We start from the raw sequence: 25686 nt of genomic DNA, 5'->3' as shown, positions 1-25686 counted from the left end.
AGCAGACACTGCCCATAGAGGAGGAATGTGATGAAGGGAAAAGAAACTCAGGAAAAGTTGCAGATGTAATGGGGGATGAAAATGAGATGACAGAAACGGGAGAAGAGACATCATCGGACGAGGTAGACGAGGGTGGCCCAGCTGTAACTCATCTGTCACAGAGAAAGTATCCTTTCAGACAAAGACATCCACCCACGATATTTACATATGATACATTAGGCAAACCTTCTATTGCACAGAGAGTTATTTAACTTCATAGTTGTTGTATGAAGTTTTATTAGCACAGTTCATTGTTCTAACGTAAGAAACAGTTCATGGTGAAAGGGTTATAGACATGTTATAGTTAATGCACATATAGTACCAGTAAACAGACATTGACACATAGACTGCTAGAATTTAATGAAACATGCAAAAAGCTATATGTGGGTCTGTATATTTTACCCGTCTTATGACGAGGTAATCCTTAAGACATCATGTGACCAGTGGTGTCTAAGCCAGCGGATGACAGAAATGGGAGATAGATGTCATACTAAGGCAGTTGCAAGACAAATTAGCATTTGGTATAGTAACTGACTCCCTTGTGTGCTGTCTTGCTCTAATGTTCACACATTGTTACTTGGAACTAGGAGATGTCGAGTCGACATTCATGTTGGAGGGGAGAGTGTGGGGCTTATGTAATGTGATGTTTCTGTATTTGAATGAAAAAATGCCCCCCCAGATGTTTTTTTGTTTTGCATTATGTAGTTCATTTTGATGTTTGTGTTTTGGATTTATGATGGGTTTAATGCATAAAGTCTGATCTGGAGAAATGTTTGTGTAAATGCATGAAACTGCTCAAACTGCTGTGATGAATGCTCAAGAAGGCATATTGTGCTAGCAATCTAACTGTAGGGGGCTCTAGCAGGAAAAAAAAGGTGCAAGCGAGGACTGAAAACAAAGAGTTAATAAGAAAAGACGGAGAGTTTTTGGTGTGTGAAATGTCTTGGAATTAGCGCTAGAGAGAGAAAATAAAATACAATAAACGAACCCATCAAATCATGCACGTCTGGAACTTTATTCATTTATTATTATTTATTATTTATTTCAGCATGCAACATTAATCTACCATAGCTTTAGTGATGTCTCCTTAGGCAGGCAAAGGAGTCAGCAGTGTGTCTGTGAGGCTTAGCAGTGAGAATCATGTGATTTCTTGTAAAGGAAAAGCACCTCTTCTACAGCAGATGCACTCAGAAGCAGATACAGTGCATTAAAAAAAAACAAATAGTCTGTGGTGAAGGAGAACAGGAAAGAAAATTGACTGGTGAAGGAGAACAGGGAAAAAACCCTGAGATGATTCGAACCCTTGACTCATACAAGTGAAACTGAAAGACATTTTCCTGCTTCACAAGACTTCTTTTCAGCATCCACACAAAACCACACCCAGCCTGAGGAAAAGGAGGTAAGCAAAGCTTTTTTATCCATCATGTCTATGTAGTGCAAGGACTGGGAAGAAGTGGTAGATAATACTGAGATTTGACTCTGAGATATATGAGTATATTATAGTTAATGTTGTAATGCTTTTTAATCATAGCCATTGTGACTGAGATATCAGGGCGGCCCTTTTTTCAATTAAGATTATCCTTACAGAATTTAGAGGTTAGAGATTAACATATGTAGAACAGAACAGGATTCGTTCAGTCATATTGCACAAACCTAATTGACTGGAATTAAATTTCCAAACTGAGCTCAGGCAAAAGGTGAGGTTATTGTTTAGATTTCGGACTGTAAAGGACGGAGCTTAATTTTCAAGCATGTGTTTTGCAAAAGCATCGCAGCACAATGATCAATGTAATGTAAGAGAGAAAGCATCACAAAATATGATTGCTATCTTTTTGTTGCTTTAAAAATACAAGGCTCTGAGTAATAACTGCTTTTGAACCATAAAGAAGAAGTGTCCCTGGGGTCCAGGGAGAATAGCAAGGGGATCTGTGGGGCAGACAGGTAGACAGGTGGTGTCTTTTTTTACATATGGGACCCGGGCACAAAGGGAAAATTCTTATTTGAGGATGTTTTTGTTTTTTGTTTGTTTTTTTTTGTTTAAAATTCCTGGTAAAGTAAAAAAATATATATTTATATAAAGTAAGGTAAAATGTCAAGCACTGTTCAAAGCACCGTGGAACACACTGTATACAATACAACCAAAAGGGTAATCCATAGAGTAATCCAAATAACAACACAAAACTTCAAGTAAACCACAGAGAGTTTCAGAACCAACATGGCACATATAAGAGATCATAAAACTTCACAGTGAGTTAATTTACTTGGACCGAAGTTAAAAACCTGTAACTACTTCACAAAATTCACGCTAGTATTCATAGGAACATGACCTCTGCTGGTGGTGAGGGGAGATCTTTTGGGTTGGTGTTATGCTACGATTAAATGAAAGGGGCTCTTTACAGTATAAACTAGAGAAAATGTGAGACTGAATTAGATAAGGACCTAGAAAACAGACTTGTAATGCCGGAAACAAGAAACAAATTAAGCTGAATATAGAGGGATGGTAGGAACATATGATTTTAAATGGAAGTGGAACACCTAGATGTTTTAAAACAATTGGTACAGAGAACACACAACAAGGCTTTAGGCTTTCATTGAGTAATCATACTGTATCTTCATATCAGCCCTCTGTAATCATCCTAATCTGTTCCTTATTTCCCCTTTTTTCCTTTTTTCTAATTTAGTTTGGAAGTTCTCTCTAAAACAAGACCATTTGAACATGATCATTTATTAAAAAGCTTGTAGCTTATATAACTACAGCTTTTATAGTATCTTCGCCTGCATTACAGTTACATATTTTCTTCCTCAGATTTGACGATGAAAACCGCAACCTCCTCATAAGAATTTTATTTCAGCACAAAAATCCGCTTTCATCTTTAATAAATTTATGTTTATTATCCAACAAGTTATTAATTGGCAGGCTTTAAACAGTTATGTCCTACAATGGAAATAGCTTAAGGAACCGATTGAGTGTGTGAATGGGCACATTAGAATGCCAATGAAATGTCCAATACTTAGGGAAATCCCTGAAAGAGGTTCAGTGTGATGGCAAAAAATAAAAATAAAAAAATAAAAAAAGCACAATCCTGGCTTTTCATTAGGAAAAAAGAAAAAAAATTCTGTGAAATGAAAGCTTGAAACTAATTCTGGGAAATGCTAAGAGGATGAATATACCAGAGGGGAATTCATGTGGGTTGAGGTCAGCATAAAAACATTTAAATGTTTTTAAAAGCACACTCCTGCTCTCTCTTGCAGAAACTAGGTTAATTACGTTCACTCCTACTGAAAGTTCAGTCTACACGACTGTCATGACTGTACATGACTACATGACAATCTGTGACTGTCCAATCCTGCTGACATGAAAGAATAGAATGAGAATTCATGCATTTATTTTGATCCTATGGGTGATAGTGTACTCCGAATAAAAATGTCTGCAGAATAAAGTATACATAGAGTATGTATTGCAACAGTCCAATTACCTAAATCTATACAAAGCTGGGACATGTTTCTGAAGTTTTACTGGATACAATAATACCAGTATAACAGACTGGCTTATTTACAATGACTGCAACATAGTTTCCTCCTTTGTGGTTTGTATGTGGACACCTGACCATATACTTAAAAATAAGTATTTTAGCAAGTAACCATATTTTAAATATAATTAAACACATAATTATATTTATTCAGACTATACATATTTAAAGCTTGGAATTATCTTATAGTTTTGGTGGATTTAATATATGGCAATCGAATAAGACATTATGAGCTTGAAACTACACACAACATCTAGTAACAGGCTGAATAGTTTTATCATATATCTTGTAGTCCATTAATTTCATTAACTTCAAGTCAAGTCAAGTCTGCTTTATTGTCAAATCTTCCACATGTACAGTACACACATACAGAGAATTGAAATTGCGTTACTCTCAGACCCAAAGTGCATACAGATAACACTAACAGTAGAGCCTAAAAATCTATATAAAATATAAAATACAACTACACAAATAAGGGCATGTAGAAGAATAATTATAATACAAATAAAAATTAAATAAAGCAGTGCAAGGCACATGGCAGATAAAGTGCAAATCAGTGAAGTGAAGTGAACCAGTTTTGTGGTGCCTGGGCAGAAAAGGGAAGGGGGGGCAAGTTCAGGAGCGAGTTCAGCTTCCTGACAGCCTGATGAATGAAGCAATCTGTTAGTCCTGGCCTGGTGACTCCGCAGTCTCCTCCCTTATGGCAGCAAACTGAAGAAGCTGTGTGAAAGGTGGGTGGGATCACCTGCAATGCAGAGGGCTTTGCGGGTAAATGTCCTCCGTAAATGTCCTGGAGGGAGGGGAGAGAGACACCAATGATCTTCTCAGCTGCTCTCACTATGCGTTGTAGCGTCTTCCGGGAGGATGCGTTGCAGGCACCATACCGCTCAGTGATGCAGCTCGATAGAATGCTCTCCATGGTGCCTCTGTAGAAGGTGTGCATGATGGGGGACATGGCTTTGGCTCTTCTCAGTTTGCAGAGAAAGCAGAGATGCTGCTGTGATTTCTTGGCCAGTGCTGCTGTTTTCAGTCCAGGAGAGGTCCTCTGTGATGTGCACACCCAAGAACTTGGTGCTGCTCACTCTCTCCACAGTCGCACCGTTGATGGTCAGAGGAGCATGCTGAGTGTGCACTCTCCTGAAGTCAACAACAATCCTTCATCTTCTCCACATTCAGAGAGAGATTGTTGTCACTACGCCACCTGGCTATGCGTCTCACCTCGCTCCTGTAGTTTGTCTCATCTTCGTTGCTAATGAGACCCACCACAGTCGTGTCATCTGGAAACTTAATTAAGAGGTTGATGGTTGAATGGTTGAAATTTATCACATGCTTAATTTCAGATTTTTTTAAATTGTTTTATATACCAATAAGCATAACCCATGTAGATTTAATTCAGACAAAAACACTGTCATGTGTAGGCCAGTCATACAATACAGATGTACATCTACTGTATCTGGTCATCTACTTGTCAGTTAAGGATAAATTTGTTTGATGCCTGGCAATTTGAAAGTGGCGTGAAAGTGGAGTAGTAGTATGGCTACCAGAAAACAAAAGAGAAAGCAATGAGAGATACAGCAGCATTAGCTGATGTTCCAACAATTTACATCTGTTTGATATCAGTAGGTGTTAGTGAAGAACCGAGTGCTGTGGCTAACATTACTGAAATCAATACCATGGACGCTACCAAGACTGTTGCTGACTCCGACACCAACAAAGATAACATCGCTGCTTGCAGCAAAGGTGAGTTAGTTCACCCATACTAGCTAGTCATGACTAGATATTGGCTCTTCTCTTCCCATGTGCTTCTGTAGAACATGTTTTGTTATCATGCATGCAGCAAACTCCTGCTTTTAATCCTCAGCTTGCTGTTTTTTAGCTACTTAAGTAGATCATAAAGAATTGAGCTAATATTTTACTTTGGTATTTTTTTATCATGAGGGAAATGTTTGTAATGCTTTGGGTTATGGATGTTTTCTGTTTATTAATGATTTGTTGCATATTCTTAGAGCATATTGGACCTGATGGTGACACTGGCACTGTGGTGATTGTTGAAGATACTAAAAAATCCAAAGGTAGTTCTGCAATGGGTTTACTGACTCGCAAGTTAAAGACAAAAATGGGCAAGACAACTTCCTCAAAATCTGACCAAGGTAAGATTGATTAAAATGACATCTGCATTCTGTAGAAAATCTGTACTTTATATCTTCTGTCTAAGAAGAAATGTAATGAAAATCTGGAACTGAAATGTCTGGCAGAATTTATCCAGGAACATTTGCGACAAGAAGAGTGACTCTTCAGCACAAAAAATAATTGATGATCAAATAATTAAGTAATTATTGTGGTTAACGCTTTCCAGTAAATATGTACGAAATTACATTAATAGCAGGTAATACATTTGTTAATGTGAACAACACACACTAATTTGATTATTGTAATAGTATTTTGGTCATGTTTAACATTGTATAAATATGCAATAAAACACTTGGGGCCTGCTGACTTTTATTCTATTTTTGGGGCTTTTATTCTATTGTCTATTTTTATATCAAGAACAGTTGGGCTCATTTTTAAAATGAATGGTTGAAATTTATCACATGCACAATTTCTAATTTCTGATTTTTATTTTCTACCAATAAGCATAACCCATGTAGATTTAATTCAGACAAAAACACTGTCATGTGTAGGCCAGTCATACAATACAGATGTACATCTATCTGGTCATCTACTTGTCAGTTAAGGATAAATTTGTTTTGATGCCTGGCAATTTGAAAGTGGAGTGAAAGTGGAGTAGTAGTATGGCTACCAGAAAACAAAAGAAAAAGCAATGAGAGAAACAGCAGCATTAGCTGATGTTCCAACAAATTACATCTGTTTGATAACAGTAGGTGTTAGTGAAGAACCGAGTGCTGTGGCTAACATTACTGAAATCAATACCATGGATGCTACCAAGACTGTTGCTGACTCCGACATCAACAAAGATAACATCGCTGCTTGCAGCAAAGGTGAGTTAGTTCACCCATACTAGCTAGTCATGACTAGATATTGGCTCTTCTCTTCCCATGTGCTTCTGTAGAACATGTTTTGTTATCATGCATGCAGGAAACTCCTGCTTTTAATCCTCAGCTTTCTGTTTTTTAGCTACTTAAGTAAATCATCCAGAAGTGAACATTTTTAGATTTCAGCATTCCTGTGTATTTCACTGTCCAGACTCACAAAATGGTTAACATTAACTGATTAGTGTTTTGTAGTGACTAAAATACAGACCACATGAAGAACTAAAGGAATTAAATCAAAATCTTTATTTTTTTTCTTCTTTTCTTTAACCTGAGCTAACATTTTACTTTGGTATTTTTTATCATCAGGGAAATGTTTGTAATGCTTTGGGTTATGGATGTTTGCTGTTTATTAATGATTTGTTGCACATTGTTAGAGCATATTGGACCTGATGGTGACACTGGCACTGAAGTGATTGTTGAAGATACTAAAAAATCCAAAGGTGGTTCTGCAATGGGTTTACTAACTCACAATTTAAAGACAAAAATAGGCAAGACAACTTCCTCAAAATCTGACCAAGGTAAGATTGATTAAAATGACATCTGCATTCTCTATAAAATTTGTGTGTAGCAAAGTGAAAAAATGAGGAGCTGCTTGCCAGCTTTGGGAGGCAGGTTTCCTGCAGTACCATGGGGTTGTGGTAGCTCAGTGTTTAAGGTGTTCGACTACTGATCGGAAGGTCATTGGCTCGAAGGGCCCCTGAGCAAGGCCCTTAACCCTCAATTGCTCAGGTGTATAAACTGAAATAAGAAAAATGTAAGTCACTCTGGATAAGAGTGTCTGCAGTAAATGTAAATGCACAAGCTGTTGCATGGATCAGCTGTTGTTATCAGTATTGTTTTGTTCTAAGACCATGTGATTATGTTAGGAATCATATGGTGGATTTGGCACGTGTGCACATACGAGATTAGGGTTCCTGGTATTTAAACATTGCCCTGCTTAGAAGAGTTGAGACATTATAGAGTTAATAACTGCCAATTTAATGGATTTAGGGGCCTGAACTAAAGATAATGAGTGCTTAATTACATTAAGAAGAAGCTCACCTAGATCTCCTTTCGATCTAACAAACATGTCGTTGAAGAATTTCATAAAGTCCTCACTACTGAACAGTGATGAAATAGTGTTTATCAGATATCTGATTTTTTTGTTAATCTAGCCACTGTACTAAATACAACCCTGGGATAGTGTTGGCTAATTTCTATGAGTTTGCTCAGGTGCTCAGCCCTAGCAGCTTTTAGAGCTTTGCATGCAGTTCTAAAAACCTCTTGTTTACTTTCTCTCCACTTTCTTGTTTACTTTCTCTCCACTACACTTTTTGTCTCTAACCTTCTTTAATCAGATTGGGGCAACAGTGTCTAACATGCCAGTGAAGATAGTGCCTATGCTGTTAGTCATTACATCTAGATCATTTGTATTTAAGGGTATAGTTTAAAAGTTGGGACAGATCAGGCAGGTTATTTGTGAATCTGTCTTTAGTGGACGGAATAATAGTTGTACCGAGTCGATAACGTGGTGAGACACGATTAATCTGTTCTACAGGTAGTGTGTACAGTATGAGGTAATGGTCTGTGATATCATCACTTTGAGGTATGATATCTGTATCAGTGACATCTACTCTGTGTGATATTATTATATTACACTGTACTTTCTTAAATTAAATAAAGTCAACTAAAGTTTGCTAGAAAACAAACAACAAAAATAAATCAAACTTTATAGACTGAAGTACATGAACAAATAAAGTAATTATTGTGTTTAACGCTTTCCAGTAAAAATGCACAAAATTACATTAATAGAATGTAATGCATTTGTTAATGTGAACAACACACACTAATTTGATTATTTTCATAGTATTTTGTTTATGTTTAACACTGTATAAATATGCAATAAAACACTTGGGACCTGCTGACTTTTATTCTATTTTTGGGGCTTTTATTCTATTGTCTATTTTATACTATATTTACTACTATACTAGGCAGAGTTACAATCCCAAATCTTCTTTAATCCTTATAAACTTTTCATATTTCATGCCTTTACAGTATTGACCAGGACAATTTTGGCCATGAACTCTCTCATAATCAGTGTCTATACAAAAACTACACTAAACTACAAATCCATTTAGAATGTACAAATATATTTTAAATAAATTTATATTTTTTGAATGTGAAAATTGCAAGAATGCTAGTTTATCTTGAATCTTTTGTCAGTTATTTTATAAACACTATATAGGTCACCTAAGACCCTGGGGATGGAGCATTGCGAATATGGGTAGGAATCATTTAAACATCGATCCCACTTAAGCTTTAAGCTAACCATGAAAAATAAAAGTTACCTTAAAATAAATAAAAAATACTGATCAAGGTGGATTCTCTCTGTGTGGTTATGATTAAGGATTAAGGATGCTGTAACTATAATGGTTGTCTTAATTAACAACGTGTGTGAAAATTCATAAAAGGATTATTTTTATAAGATTGTCTGTTGACCACAAGTTAGCTCAGAGGTCAATAAACCCAGTTACCTGTGAACCCAGACACTTCCATACTGACTGTAACCAATCAGCTTGCGATGTTCATTAAGGACTGAGACTTTCTGTTTTGAGTTAACGTCGATGTGTTTATGAATTTTGCAGACGAGTTTTGATATTTGTTTTTGTTTTATAATAGTAAAATTTTTATTAAATAATTGTATTAAAGTATTAAAGAGCTTCATGTGGATTTAGGCTGGATGTTTGTAAGAAATAAATGACACTGGATGCCTTTTGTGCTTTTTCATTTGTTTGAGCATCTTCAAATCTCAGCAGCTTCATTATCCGAATCAGATCTCTGGCCTTTCGGCCACGTGACCTCATCTTCTCTCTTTGTATATTCTCTAAATTTCTCTTAGGCCAATAATGTTTAAGTAGATAGGTTTAAGGCTCCGTAAACACACAGGGTCACTTTAGTGTGTGTATCCGGTCTGCCTCTGGTCATGTTTTTTTGGGATGTAGGAAGAAACCAGAGAACTTTGAGGAAACCCATACAAACATTGTGGAGAACGTGCACAGGATTGATCGATATCACATACAGCTGGATCTAACCGCTAATATATTGTGCTAACGTGTTTACAATCTACTATTCTGACTTGAGATTTCATTCTTGGCATGAACTGCAGTTAGAACAAGGTAGGATTTTTCTATGCGTTAGCTAACCTGAAGTGGTTTCTGAATCCTGATCATTTAAAATGTCATATGCACTGCCACTGAAAATGTCACTAATCTTTTAAAGTGTTTCTTTCATTTTGGGAATTTAAAGTGATTGCGATTGAACTATGGGGGAAATGTGCAGTATGATGATATTATTAGATTATTTACATGATGACTAGGTGTTTAAAGACATTCAAACTTTATTTTTCTGATACACATTATATTAGCATTATTTCCCATATTTTATTTACTTAAGTATTATTCAATTCAAAATTCAATTCACATTTACTTGTATAGTGATTTTAACAATGGACATTGTCTCAAAGCAGCTTTTCAGAACAAGATTAATAAAATATAAAAATTCATATTAGATTAATATTTGAATTATATTTAAATGTGTTTGTATTTATCCCAAATGAGCAAGCCTGAGGTGACTGAGGTGACTGTGGCAAGAAAAAACTCCCTTAGATGGAAGAGGAAGAAACCTTGAGAGGAATCAGACCCAAAAGGAAAACAGTCTTCATTCTGGTGACACTGGAGGGTGTGATTATAAACATATAAAGTCCGGCAATTGTGCATTGATTAGGAGGTTGTTGTCCTCAAAGACCACATGTAGTTGGCATCTCCTCTTAAAATCTCTGAATACTTCATGACACACGATCCAACTGGATCTGGTACAATCTCTGGATGCCTCAGGATGGGTAAAAAAAGTGAAGCAGTGGAGAGGAATTAGCATAGATGCTGTTCATAATATTAGCAAGCACTAGATAATAATGTGCATGTGATCAGATGTTTTAGAGCACAAGATTATAGGAAGTATTATGTGTATGTCTGACTAAAGAGATGAGTTTTTAATCTATGTTTAAACTGGGAAAGTGTGTCTGAGCCCTGAACACTATCAGGAAGACTATTCCAAAATTTGGAAGCTAAATATGAAAATGCTCTTCCGCATTTATTAGATTTTGATATTGTGTGAACTAATAAAATTCCTTTTTATGAGCTTTTTGAGTTTTGTGAGCTTAGAGAGCAAGAAGGATTGTAGCATGTTAGAAGACTTGTTATATACATAAGAGCTAAACCATTTAGAGCCTTGTGCATAAGTAGCAGCAGTTTATAATCAATTCTAAACTTAACAGGTAACCAGTGTAGAGATGATAGAATTAGGGTTATATGATCATATTTTCTTGTCCTGATAAGAACTCTGGCAGCTGCATTTTGGACTAACTGTAGGCTATTTATTAAAGATGCAGGACAACTAATGCATTACAATAGTTCCGTCTGGAGGTCATGAATGCATCAACTAGCTTCTCAGCATCAGATACAGATAGGATGTTTCTTAGCTCTGCAATATTTCTAAGATGGAAGAAGGCTGTTTTTGTAATATGGGTGATATGATTTTCAAAAGACAAGTTTCTGTCTAATATAACACCCAGGTCTTTCACTGATGAGCTAGTAGTAACAGTACATCCCTCTAAATGGAAGTTGAATTGTGAGAGTTTCTGTGTACTGGTTTTTGGTCCGATAAGTAATATTTCTGTCTAATCAGAATTAAACAATAGAAAATTACAGGTCATCCAATCATTTATATAATTAACTCGGTTAACTCTGTGAATTTAGATATTTCATCTGGTTTTGATGAGATATATAACTGGGTATTGTCAGCCTAACAATGGAAACTAATCCCATGCCTTATAATGATGTTTCCCAAGGTAAACATGTATATTGAGAAAAGCAGAGGTCCTAAAACTAATCCTTGAGGGACCCTATAATTAACTGGCAATAAACTGGAGGATTCTCTATTTAAATCTACAAAATGGTATCGATCAGACAAGTAGGATTTAAACCAACTTAAAGACTGTCCATGAATACCTGTGTAATTTTGTAAGCAATCTTGGAGAATGGTCTGATCTATAGTGTCAAATGCAGCACTAAGATCAAGTAGAACATCAGCAAGCTGTCACCTTTCCTCCCTCTATAGGTGAACAGCTCCTCCAGGTGTGGCCATGGGCTCTCATCCTCCGCTATGTCGTCGTTATTTCTGCATTTTTTTTTTAGATTTATCATCGTTCCTGTCTTCAATTTCCGTGTGTCCCAAACCTTCAGTTAATAAATTATTCACTGTACGATCACAGTCAGCTCACGTAACTCTAAGCAGTGGGAGTTTTGTTCTTTGGCTTTTCATTGGTCCATATAGATGAGATATTTTTATTAGCTACAGAAATGCTGGTCAGTGGTTCAAATATTGATTCAAATTGCAGGTGTACTCAGTAACGAATTGTGATTTTAAAAATAACAAAGTAAATGACTTTAATTAATTTAACTTATAAACGTACAAATACCCAAAAAATTTACTTAATTACAGTAACATGAGGAGAGAATTTTTGCCTTTACTGTCAAAACAGCTTTTCTTCTTTATGCAAAAAAATTTTATAATAGGGGAGACCGGGTATAGTTGTAACACGGGGAGAGTTGTAACACTATCAATTCCATGAATCAGGGATAAGATAGGAGTCATGTAACAGTTTCAGTCTCATCAGGCTTCCTTTACGATCCCACATAGAGGTTTTCCAGTCTGTGTTGCTATCTCTCCTGAAGCTACAGCAGAAAATCTAATTCTGAGGTAAGAAAGTAAAAAAAAAAATAACAAGATTATATTTTGTTTAGTACTTCTTCCGTTGTAGATAATGTTGTATGGGCTATATCAGGTCAAACTGTAGTTTCTCTAGTAAAGAATCGTGTATCAACCTCCTGCCAATTTTTTTATTTATTTTTTTTTATTTATTTGAAAGGGACAATGCACATCAATCAACATTTTTTGTTTACACTCAAAATGTAAATGTGCCTTAATTAGCTGAAGAGCTATTTTTCATCTGCAGTCCCTTGGCAGGTCAACACAATATCATAGTATAAAAATTAAATACATGAAAAACACAAAACAAATTAAAACACTAAATAGATAATAATAAATACAATACAAAAATGGACAGTACCAAAGATAAAATAAGTTAACTATTGATAATTTCAATTTTGAGTGTTTTTAATCCAATTCTTGAGTTTGAATTTAAATGATGAATAGCTGGTGCTCTTTCTGAGTTCAGTAGGGAGACAATTCCAATAATTTGAGGCCCGTACTGAAAAGACTGTTTGACCAAACTTACTTCGCCTATACTGTATAACACAGTCTCCCCTGGTAGCTGCCCTGTTTGCCCTATCACTGTTATTCCTCAGTTTTATGAATTCACGCAATGGTGGGGGTGCAAGCCCATATAAGATTTTAAAAATGAGACAAGCATCTTGATAATGTGAGAAATTGCTAAAATTGAATAAGTTGTATTTAGTAAAATACAACTTATTCAATTTTAGCAATTTCTCACATTATCAAGATGCTTGTCTAATTTTTAAAATCTTATATGGGCTTGCACCCATTTTTTGATCTAATATTTTTAAGGTTTGCTTATAAAGGGTCTCAATTGGTTTTAGAGTTGTCATATTTGCTTGGGACCAGCTTGTGAAACAGTATGATATGTGAGAAAAAATCATGGCATGCGTAAATAGTTTGGCTGCCTCTATTGTTATATATGGCCTAATGTATCTAAAGTTAGCCATATTATATCTGATGGTATTAGCCACTTTTTTTTACATGCTTTTTAAAAGTTAAATTAATTTCAAAGCACCTTGATTTCAAAGCACCTTGCTAATACAGCTAGCTAAACAATGGGTGACGGTGGTGGGGTAGGTTGTAACACGTGTTTTAAAAGTGTTACAACCATCCCCTTATATACAACTAAGAACATTTTTGTGATTTTAATCATTTTACAGAATGCCTAGAACTTGGGGGAAAAAACAGATAGTGGAGTCGATGCCAGTCTTTTAAAAAGAGCAGCAGAGGAAGTTAGGAAAGGAAAGTCTGTTAGGGCAGTGGCAAAATCCCATGGAATCTGCCATGTAACCTTGAACAGATATTGGCAGAAATATAAAGAACTGAAAGACCAGGGATCGAGGGACCTTCCTCGTGTAGGATACTACAGTCCTCACCAGGTCTTCACCAGGGAGTATATAAGTCAGGCAGCCGATATATACTATGGGCTAACTCCACGTAAGGTGAGCATGATGGATAAGCGTCTTGAGAACAGGGTAGAAAAGGCAAGATTCAAGACCTCTTAATGTATGTGTTTATTAAAGTAATTAAAGAAATTCAAGACCTCTTAAAGTATGTGTTACAACCTACCCCAGTAGTGGGATAGGTTGTAACAAAGGACCACCTTGTATTTGTCATCATCTCACAAAGTCTGTGACATAGTTGAATAAATTTAAATTGTTGCCATTTGTAGTAGACAAACGTGGGTACTTTGCCTAAAAGTTTCAGACGTGTAGCCTAAAAAAAAAGGTAGTTTTAGGTGCTGAAGAAAAAAGTGTTACAACCATACCCGGTCTCCTCTATACAATTTTTTGGCCATAATGCAAAAGACACAATGTATAAATGTCAGTCATTTTCAGGGTTTTGCTGCTTTGTAACACTTTTGGTTCAAGGAATTTTTTCAACAATTTATTTATTTTATTTTTATTTTTTTTTTAGTTTTTATCATGAGAAAACATATATACACTGTTTGGGGTAATGGATGTTTCCTGTATATTTACAATTTGTTTCCATTTTTTTTCTTAGTTAATAAGGGAACTGGTGATGATTCTAGTTCCATAGTGATGGTTGAAGGAACACAAAAATCCCCAAAACATTCTTCAAGATATATTCTTCACCAGATCTTAAAGAAGACAGGCAAAAAACATTCTTCAAAACCTAGTTCAAGTAGGTATGAATAAATAAATAACATCTGATTTCTGTAGAGCTTGTGGTTAAAATTTGAAAATGTTTCTTATATCTCGCATTAAGTCTCACATTATTCAAGAGCTCTTGGATTTCAGTCTGAAACTGGAAGTCCTATATTATGTAATATATCGAATCGAATCGAATCGAATGTACTACTACTTAACTATGGCTCTATCTAAAGGTAGGTCTTACCATCCTTTGGTAATCTACTACCAGATATGCCTATATTCCAATGTCTCTCTGCCTGTGAAATGTGAATATAAATGATAATTTTTCACACAAATACGTCTTTAGTCTGATTTAATAGTTTGGTTTTAATTTTCTGTCATCACCAAGAAAATGGGCAAAAGTTTGCAATGTTTTTGTTGTGGACGCTTATCGTTTAATAATAATTTGTTTATTTTGTTTCTTAGAGCATGATGGGACTGCAGGTGATTCTATTTCAATGGTGATAGTTGAACAACCTTCAAAGTCCTTAAGTAGTTCTGCAAAACAATTCCTAAATCTTACATTAAAGACAAAAATGTCAGCCCAAAAACATTCCTCAAATACTAATCCAGGTAAGTTTGACAAAAACAACTTCTGATTTCCATGCAGCTTATAGACAATCTTTATATAAGGAAATCTTTTTATAAGGACATTTTTGGTTTAATTAAGTAGACTATCATATTTCAGACCTCCTAGATTTCAATCAGAAGCTGGAACAGGGATTTTTGGCAGAAGCTAACCAGCAACTTTTAGACAGGGAAAAGAGCCTCTTCATCTCTCAATCATCATCTGAGGAGGCCATTTGCACAGAAGATGCTAAAAATGACTTGAAGAAGGATTATGAGACTCTGATGGAGCATCTGAAGAAGGCTGTCCATGATTCCTTTAACGTGGACAATCAAGAGATGCTGAGAAGTGCCATAAAGGCTATAGTTAAGCAGGAGGAAGAAGACAAGCTCTGGGAAGAGGCATCAGAAGAGGCCCCGTCTTGGCGACCAATGAGATGCCATGACACAATAGTTAAGGAAGTAGTGGAGAATCGACTGCAGCAAAAAAATGAAGATGACAGTGATGCAGATATGCTGAAAATAGAGGTGGTACGGATAAGCAGCATCATTCAGAATGATCTGCTACAGGTTATCAAACATGTGCAGAGATGTTACTCAGAATGTTTCTCAGATTTCAACGCATGTAACATGTACGCTCAGCTCTATCATCAGGCTTTCTTAACAATACTCAGGAAACTTCTAAGATGCAGTGTAACCATGGAGGATTACAGATTCATACTGCAACAAATAAGCAGTTATTCAAAGTAAGAAAAACAAGAATATCACCAACAGTGTCATCAACAAGAAACATGGTTACATGCAATTAGAAACCAGATTTACTGATACCCCTGACCTCATTAAGCCAGCTTTACATGATTATGATTGTTTTTCAGGGACATTTTGAAACATGATGAACTGAATCCACACATCAACACTGAATCATTAGGTGATTTGTTACCTGAGGAAGATTATAAGGCACTGGAGGATCAATATTTGTCACACAAAGAGGTATTACATATTCTTTTTGTATGATACACACTCATTGGGAACTTTAGTAGGAACACATGCAGCCCTGCATATTTGTGCAACTATCGGATTATGTGACCTCTGTGCATAAAATCCTGCACATGCAGGTCAAGAACTTCAGTTAATGTTAAGTTATTCAGTTAATAATCAAAATGGGGAAAATGATAGTGGCTTGTTGATGAGAGAGGTCAGATAAGAATGCCCAATTTTATAATTGTACAACTAATTATTACTCAAATCTTCAGCTGCTTCAGATTCAACAGTTGTACAGTGTGGTTATTTAAATGGATGTCCTGTTCTGCTGCTGTCCTGCTCAAAACAGTACGGCCTCTTCTATCCTCTCTCATCAACAAGCCATTTCTGCCTGCAGAACCACTACGAAAGCTCAAACCAGCTGTCTGGCACCAAATCCATGACACTGAGAACTATTTTTTCCCTATTCTGATGTTTGATGAGATGAAGCTCTTGGCCTGTATCTGCACTCTTTTATGAATTGATCTGCTGCCAAATTATAGGCTGATTGGACAATTGCATGATTTGCATAAGTACAGTTTTTCCTAACAATGTGTAAAGACAGTGCCATGTCATACATGGGACATACTAATTTTCCTTTTATCTTTTATTATTTACAGAATGAAACCAAGACCTGGTTGTCCAATGCTCTTGAGTTAAAGGAGGCAGACTGGCAGGCTAATAAAAAACCTGAACTTATTGATGAATATTATATTTGCCATCTAGTTTTAGATGCTATAGGGGTATGGCCATCAGGATGGTTTGACTTATTTTACTATTTAAAATTATGTAAGTAAGTTACAGTATATCATTAACATCCCATCTTCTCTGGTCTTATGAAAACCTTTTATTTAACAGATTGTTGATGGAGGTGTAAAAGAGGTTGAAATCACTCTGGGGAAAGAGAAAGCAAAGAGAATTTTGTTGCAAATGGGCACCTTTCTAATGAGGTATTTTCAAACTCACATTAGCAACTATTAGCAAGTTAATTTATTACAGACAAAAAAAGAGAAGAAATAATACACCCAATAGTCTATTTATCTGGAAAATGAGAAAAGATTCATATTTTCCCACCAAATCGAATTTTGGTACCTTTGAATTTACAAAATGTTTGTCTATTTGCAAGTAGCAACAACATTTCAAAAAAAAAATATTTATTTGCTTTTCAGTTATAAAAACTCCATGGAGGAATTTCTTAAAACCCAGCAGATGGACATGACTGAAATCGTGAAATCCCAGTTGTATAATATTGATAAGATAAGGTAAGAAAATCATAGTCTTTGGTATCCATGATGACTACAGTTTATGACTATGACAATGACAATACGGTTTTCTTGTATTTAAAAATGTTCTATAGTCTACAGTTAGTTGATAAATATAGCAAAAGGTTCTAAACATATTCTTAGCATTTTGGGTCATTTTGAAGACCCAAGGAACAGAGAAAATGAGGAACCTCTCAGATGGGAAGTTGAATATTACTGTTTTCACAGGGACTATATAGAAAAACAGGATGATCTTCCAGATGAAGTGAAAGTAGCTTGGCTGTCGACTGTATTAAAGCTGAGAGAATCCTGTCACAGTTACCTCCTCACCCCAATACACAAGGAGCTCACGGTATCTACAAACAAAACACCTAGATTAGACCACAATACATTCTCAAACCCGAGTCTCCATCCAATTTCACACATGTATATCCATCACTGTATTGTTGTTATAGTTATTCATGTATCACAAAACAGATGTAATCTACTATCTACAGGGACAGTTCACCAGCATTGTGTCACTCGAACTCCACTCAATGGAACTTTCAGCTGATAGCCCATCAATGCAATATCCACTAAATGATTGTAAGAGCTGTTCCTGAGTGAAAATAAAAAAAGTGAACTGAGCTATAGAAAAGTGTTGGCTTTTGTTGTGTTCAGGTTCCGTTTTTCTGCATTTGGTGTAGAAATTGTTGTAGAAACATGAAAATATAGAGCTCTTAAAGTATTGGACCAGAAATTCTTCAGCAATTGGAACAGTCACTGTGTTTGTTGTTACTAAAATATTGACTATTACTTACTTTACGTTTACTATTACTGTTGTGATTTGGATTTGAGATCACAAAATGAATATGAGATGATAGATCAGAATCTTGTCTTATCTCATACAACCACCATGCTTGACAAACAAGACTGTATGTTTTGGATCATGAGCAGAACCTTTCTTTCTCCACATTTTGACCTTTCCTTATTTTGTATCTACAACTTTTGCGGTCATCTCTGTGTTTCTTTGTGAATTCCAATTTGGGCTTCTGATTCTTAATGCTGATGATTGTTTGTATCCTGTGGTATGGCTTCTTCGTATGATGGATTGTGAAACTCGTGAAAACTCTCCACTGTTAAGGTTGTTGGAGATATCACAGAGTAATTAGCAAATGTAATTATACTTGTATTCTTCTTAAATTCAATGTATCTAGAGAGTGTAAATATTTCAGAATAATCCAGTTCCTAAAAAAGTTCTATTTTAAAAGTCATTTTCAAAAATATCCCAGGTGTATAGTATCAAAAAGCTGAGATGAGAAAATCATAGAAGTCCTTGGTATCCATGATGACTTCTACAGTTTTCTTCATTACTTGTATTTAAATTATTAAATTGAAACTGGGGGAACACAAAGAGCTCATGATCCAAACATGTCATCATTTTGCAAAAATTCTACAGCCATTTAGGTAATTTTTAAAAAGATTAAAATGAGGAACATCACAGATGGGGAGTTTTAATGTCATATTACTGCATTCACATTACTATATAGATGAAAAGAGGATCTTGTAGGTGGAGATGAAGTGAAAGTATCTGTATCAGAGCTGAGACCTTGTCACAGTTACTGTTGTTTTAGAGATTTTCTTCACAGCATATTTCTATTCTCACCTGCTGTTGTGTTTCTTGGCTGACCGATTGGATGTCTGATTAAAATCAGGGCTCAAATCCAAAGAAAACATTCAGTATTACTCATTGTTTGTCAGTCAATCTAACAGAACACCTGGGCAACAAGAAACACCTATTTATTATCTGTTCTTTTTGATAATGTGAAAAATGGGTGGGTTCAAATAAAAGATGTTAGACATCACATCTGGATGTAAGGTCTAGATGTTGGTTGTAAGGTCTAGAAGTTGTTTAACACTGAAATTTTGATTAGTCTTAATCCGATCTCAAGTCCAAATGTCTTCAGTGTGTTGCAAAAGGGGACTTTCAGAGGGGCCTGTATGTAAGTCCACATGTGCACAAATAAAAATATAAAGGAGCCAACCATGCTAGACACTGCAAGCGCCTCGGTGAAGTTATTCTCTGCAGAGGAGGCTTCATTAACCCATTTTACCACAATGCTGACATTCCATTATGGTGGCAAAATGAAAATTTACTTATCAGAAATTTTCAATCGGTGTTAACAAATGAATTATTTTATCAGCACAAGTCTGATAAAAAAATTAGTCAGGACACTGTTGGCTTTCAGTGTGAGATAGTTTTACCTCTTAGGATAACCTCACACAGAATTTTAGTGGTTGAAGGTAAAATACTTGAGCAGAAATGGATTAGATTTCACCTTCAACTTTGAAGATATATACATTTGTGTGAAAAGTCTTTCTTGGGGTTTTATTTTTTTCCTGTAACATTTCTATGATTATATTGCAAGGAGTGTAAAATCAGTGTTTTGTAAAAAGGCAAATATAAGTTTTAAAGCCCATGTTCACATGCAGCATATTAAATGAGGAATGTACATAGGAATGATCACATATTTCATTTTGCCAAATTCATTAAAGAGTTCCAACATCTTTGGGGTTGACAGTAAACATAGCACATTTCTAAGAAAATGGTTGAAGTTTACATTAGTGATTAATTGTAATGGTGGATACTAAATATTCTGCCTTATAGTAGGTGCTTAATCATTTCCATTCTTACTCTTCTTTCTGTGGTATTTACACAGGCAACTTACCGTAAATTGTGGACTCCAGCTTGGTTTTCTGAGCATGAAGCAATTATTGACAGACTAGAAGATACACTAAATGAGAAAATTCATTCTTTAAATGGCCTAAACTGTGAATGTCAAAAGGTAAGGATCACCACCACAAGATATTCCAGCAATGTGTTTAATAATATATACATGAGAAAGACTGTATCTCTCTGTTTGTGTGTGTTTAGGAGCTGTTAAGTCAGCTGCATTTTGAGTTAATGATTGAATATGTCAGGAGAATGTTAAAGAGGAAACTTAAATTAAAAAACAAGGACAAACAGGAGGCAGCCGCACGCTTTCTATGCCAGGACAGTGAAAGAATCAAGACACTGTTTGAACAACATGTTAGTAAGCCTCTCACACAATTAAACACATACAGACATCACAAAGCAGCAAATCATTGCACTTGCACCTTTTCAGAAGAAAATATTCTTCCATATTTAATTTTTTTTTTTACTCGATTCATGGTGTTAATGATTGGGATTCATAATCCAAAACTTCAATACAATGTTTGGTTCTGTGGACCTGCTTTATACCTAAACTCTTAGCATCATCAATGCACAAGGTCTACATCTCAAATTCTGTAAATATAAATAAGTAAGTAAGTAAATAAATAAATAAATAAAACGTTTCAGTTAACTTCCCCAACTTTTATATATTTGCTTGATAACATAACAAAGGAAAATCCCTCAGTAACTACTTTCCTCTCAGCTAAGTGCTTTATTAGCACTTATTATTATAAAAACCCATATTTATATATTATTATATTATTTATATTTTAGGTTAAATCATATCCCAATTATAGCTGACGGTCTTCTAACTATACACGTCTGAGTTTTTTGTTTGTGCTTGGAAAAAATATTTACTTTATTCCAACAGGGATCAGCGAAGGAATGGCTATCTGAAATTTTGCCCAGAGTTTCAGAAGTGATAAAGGTTCAAGATCCAGAAACTCTTGTACTAGAAATCTGTGCACTGTTAAAACAACATCCTGACCTCAGGTAATTATTTACAGTTATATATCTATACAGATGCCCAAAAGAACTTTTGTTCTTTACATATAAGGAACTACTGAGCAAAATTTACACAGAAATCAGAATAATGTTTACACTAGTACACTTACAATAGTTAACACTGTTTTTATGTAGTAGTGTTTTTAGCATTCACATTTCTGCATGGATCTCAACATATTCAGTAAGACAATTCATCCAGGTTATAAAATAAATAAAATAATATATATATTTAAAAAAAATTCCCAGTCCTGATCATACCGAATCTCTTTATTGCATAACATCTCTAAACTGACTTGGTTATTCAGATTTCTCCCATTGGAGGATATTTTTTTCCCTTGAGGTAAGCAGGTTCTTTGTTCAACCACTTGTGATTTCAAGACTGGACTGCCCCTGCGTACCATCTGACCCTTGTATCTGATTCAATATACATCTGAATCTTGACTTGTTTTTAGTCTTCTAGAGTTCTCCCTCAACACCCTATTGCTATGCTACTTACTGGCTTCCTGTAGCTGCCTGTGTCATATTTAAAACTCTGATGCTTGCCTACAAAGCCAAATATGAGTCAGTGCTTCCTCGAGGCCCTCAGCTCAATCATGTCAATATCACTCAAAGGACAAGGAAGGCATGCATCAAGACTCTTCTCTGTCCTGACAACAATGAGGGTGGGATGAACTTACCCTGGTCATCTAAAAAACAGGAAAAGGATCTTTGACAAGCACTTGCAATAACACTGTGTTCATCTATTTTTATAATTGTATTTCCTTTTTTTAAAATGCAAAATGCTTCTGTAACTTGTAACAGGGCATCTACTGAATGTAAAAGTTAATGTAATGATTGATTATTAAGTCTGAGAAGCAGAAAGACTCTATTACAATAGTTCTGGAACTGCTGTGAGTCTGCTGATAACCTCTGAGGCCATAAGCTAGCTCAGAAATGTCAACCATTATCACTCCTCAAATGCTAGGCAGGTAAAAAGCCCAATGATAAGGTCACACATGAGTTAGCCAAGATTTCCTGTAAAATTTCCCAGTGAAATTGTTCAGCTATGTGTGATTAATGATTAGCAGGGTTTTTGTTGTTTCCATCAGTCCCGGAAATATGCACAGAATCAAGGAAAGCACCTAAGTTCAAACCAGTGGTCCAGAGAGAGTAATGAGCAGAACAACCTTTAACCGGCTGACATTTTAACTAGACAGCTAATACAATGCTGGATGTTCATTCTGCCACTTTTTTCTCCCACAAGATGATCCCTGCGGCTTTTGCAATCAGGATGCAGCTGCACAATCAGAATCAGGCAGTCACTGCCCAAACTAGCTCAATCACATTCTAAAAGATAAGCTAATGAAGTAGACAAAGTTTATTATTATTTTAATTTAACCACAAGTGATCAAATGTCCCCTTGCTTCATTCTAATGACCTTGTTTGTTGTTATTCTTTCTCAGTGAACGGCAGGTCGTTCAGCTTTTGCAGCTGAAAAGCAGATGTCCAGATGTGCACATGGTCAGAGAGTGCTACCACCAGACTCTGAACAATCTGGAAGTGTCTGAGTCGAATCCAGCCTTCTTCTGCCATGTGCCTAGGAATATCTCAATGAGCTTCTGTTCTTGTTTCTGCATGCTCCCCTTTTATTTGACTGAAGCATGTACATGTAGCAAATGATATCAAGTTCTCTTTCATGCATTTATACAATTATTCAATGTTTTTTTTTTTTTTTTTTACATCACTTTATAGGATTAAGTAGATGCATAGCTAAGAATTATCATAGCCAGCCCACCTACAGGAATGTTTTTAGGAGGTGAGATAGAACCGGGACAAACCCACATAGACACAGAGAGAACATTTCACAAATTATAAAAGTCTGTTTTAGTGTACCTCAGTATATGCTAAGGTTGGTCAAATATGACATTAGCTTATATAGCTCTTATAACTATGCATTGTTGAATTAATTCATAATTGCCTCAAAAACTTAAAAAAATCTAAAACCTATAGTTCTATGTGCAGTTCACACTATACTGGCCATTGTGATGCATGCATTAACATATAGACCCTTTTTATACATTAACAAGTAAGCTGTGGATGTGATTTTGCCTGTTGGTGGGAAAACTTGCACATTTGCCGTGTGAATGACCTTGTGCTTTGGGAATATGACTCAGCAGTAAACCAGTGACACAGCAGTGAGGCAGAGGATGGATTTATTTGGGATAATTTAGCATGGCAATTGTAAGACAGAAGAATCAATTGTATGCAACTGCATGACAGAAAATACAGTGTAATAAGCAGAAATGTGTGTGTATTCAGATGTTGTTATTTGAATGTGAAATGTGTGCTAATACCATTCTTAGTTTCAGTCAAGCCAGGTGATATTACTGTAATAGCCAATGAACAATAAATAATTTTAACCATTTCCTTTGGTTTCAGGGAATAACCTAGTGTGTGGTCATCTGCATTATGAGTCATCATATGTGTGATGGATTTTACATTCTTGCATAACTTACTGGTCATGTGCTTTTTAGTTTTTTTCCACTAAAATGGAAGGATAAATAATAAATGTGGATGTGAATGTGTGCATAATGAAGTGTGACCTACATGTGGTTCCTTAGTGGTGGTTGTACTAGTCAATATACGTTGTATTACTATCTCTCGTGCCAATCATCCCTCATCACTGTTTAAACTGGAAATATACAGTGCACGATTGTTATATTGTTTATGGCATACAACCTGTTAAAAGATAATATTAAACTCAGTAACACCAGAAAGAATACACGGAGATACAGTATATAAATGACTAAATGCAGGAAGACAAAGCCATAAAAAAACACTGCCTACTTCAGCTGACTCCATTGTTAAGAAAACATTGTGTTTCATTGATAACGTGTTACATTGGAGTTTATGTGCCCTTGAGGAATAAAATTATACAGGAAATCCTTACTATAAATAACACTCGTTGAGCACTTTAGGAAGTATTAGGAACACTAAACTAATAACGGGAAGGGCCGCCTCTCTTGTTCTCAAAACAGCCTATATTCTTCATAACTTGGATTAGATAGAGAAACTAACGTGGATAGCAACTTCCATTGACCAGTGTGCGTTCCATTAGGTCATTAAAAACAGAAAAAACACACAACAAACAAACAGAAAAATTATAATGTCAACATAATTGGCTGATTAGATAACTTCATGAATGTGTAGGTGTACAAGTGTTCCTAATAAAGTTCCCTGAGTGCACATAACAGATTTATTGGCTCAATATTTCATACAAAGACAATTTAGCTTATTCCTCATCTTCACATAGTTTTTATATATAGCTTACGCCTGCTCAAATTTGCATGGATAGAAATATATATAAAAAATAATTTTATATTATCTACTGCCCTCTAGAGCATTTTAAATTAAATCACTACACTCAGTTTCACAACAGTAACGTTTAAAAGTTTCTTTCTGACAGTGCACTGAAAACAAAATATTTTGTACAACTGCATCTCATTGCATCTGCATTATATTACACAAGGTTTGAGGACACTTGACAATCACACCTATGTGCTTGTTTACCATTAAAATAATCTCCACTCTGTGAAGGCTTTCCAATAGATGCAGTAGCATGGCTGCAGCCTGCAGTGATTTGTGATCATTCAGCCGTAAGAGCATTAGTGAGATCAGGTACTGATGCTGAGTGAGGAGGTCTGGGGTACAGTCAGTTTTCCAGTTCATCCTAAATGTGTTCGGTGGGGATGAGGTCATGGCTCGAGATTCATGATCTTCCACCTCAACCTTGGCAAACTTGTCTTAATGATACATGTCTGAACAAGGCCTTTCCTTGGAAGGAAATGAATACAAAGATTCACAAAAATCTGTGTGGAATATACACGAATCCATATACTTTTATACATACTGTATAGTGTATGTTGGCATGCATGTTGTATTATAGTTCATAGATACCATAGGACTATATATTTGCATCATCTTCCTGTTGGCACATTGTATCATTGCAAAATCAATATTGCTGTGTTGAACTTAACTGAAACTACTATGGCCATAAAAACCTTACATGATCCAGAGTGTAACAGGGTAGACTATGACCTCTTAAAAGCATTCATTCTGCATTCTGACAGACAGGCAGCCTTAAGATATGCAGCCTTGCCAGTTTAGATGTTCTCAATGGCATCTGCAATATCCACTGCCTGTTGGACAAAAAGTGCATCCAAAGTGAAATCAGGAAAAGTCTTTACTGCTTACAGATGGTTACGCACCTGTGAAAAGCAAAAAAGAAGTACAAAAAAAAGTGGGGAAAAGATATGTTTTTATTCTACCTGTTTTTATCTTTAGCTGGGGGATGTGGAATTTGGCCAGATAATTGCCATTTTATTAAATTTCATTTAATTGCCATTTTATCATTATTAGAAGTACATTGAACATACAGTACATGGTGATTATTGGTTTGGATACGTGGGTGGACCTAAAATGTTGATTGCAGCTCATTGGTCAACTTAT

At 35.6% G+C, this 25686-nt stretch overlaps 1 protein-coding gene across 2 annotated transcripts; it reads left to right on the top strand.

Moving 5' to 3' along the window:
• The first annotated feature begins 1112 nt into the window (after positions 1–1112).
• Positions 1113–23791, top strand: LOC132842345 (exocyst complex component 3-like). 2 transcript variants are annotated; one of them, XM_060865032.1, is made up of 17 exons: positions 1113–1438; positions 5190–5309; positions 5576–5719; positions 6449–6568; positions 6997–7140; positions 14462–14602; positions 15037–15183; positions 15299–15923; positions 16053–16167; positions 16818–16940; positions 17056–17147; positions 17367–17459; positions 17688–17811; positions 20159–20284; positions 20374–20529; positions 21065–21186; positions 22641–23791. In XM_060865032.1, the coding sequence occupies exons 2-17, from the start codon at positions 5243–5245 to the stop codon at positions 22855–22857; spliced, it is 2556 nt and encodes an 851-aa protein (XP_060721015.1). In that variant the 5' UTR covers positions 1113–1438; positions 5190–5242; the 3' UTR covers positions 22858–23791. The 2 variants fall into 2 exon arrangements, with proteins under 2 accessions (XP_060721015.1, XP_060721016.1); XM_060865033.1 differs by lacking the exons at positions 5190–5309; positions 5576–5719.
• The last annotated feature ends 1895 nt before the right edge of the window (positions 23792–25686 follow it).

This window comes from Tachysurus vachellii, chromosome 3 (assembly GCF_030014155.1).
Source record: "Tachysurus vachellii isolate PV-2020 chromosome 3, HZAU_Pvac_v1, whole genome shotgun sequence".
In the NCBI taxonomy this organism is placed as follows: Eukaryota; Metazoa; Chordata; class Actinopteri; order Siluriformes; family Bagridae; genus Tachysurus; species Tachysurus vachellii.
Note: the sequence above shows the minus strand (reverse complement) of the source record. Positions and strands in the feature narration are given on the sequence as shown.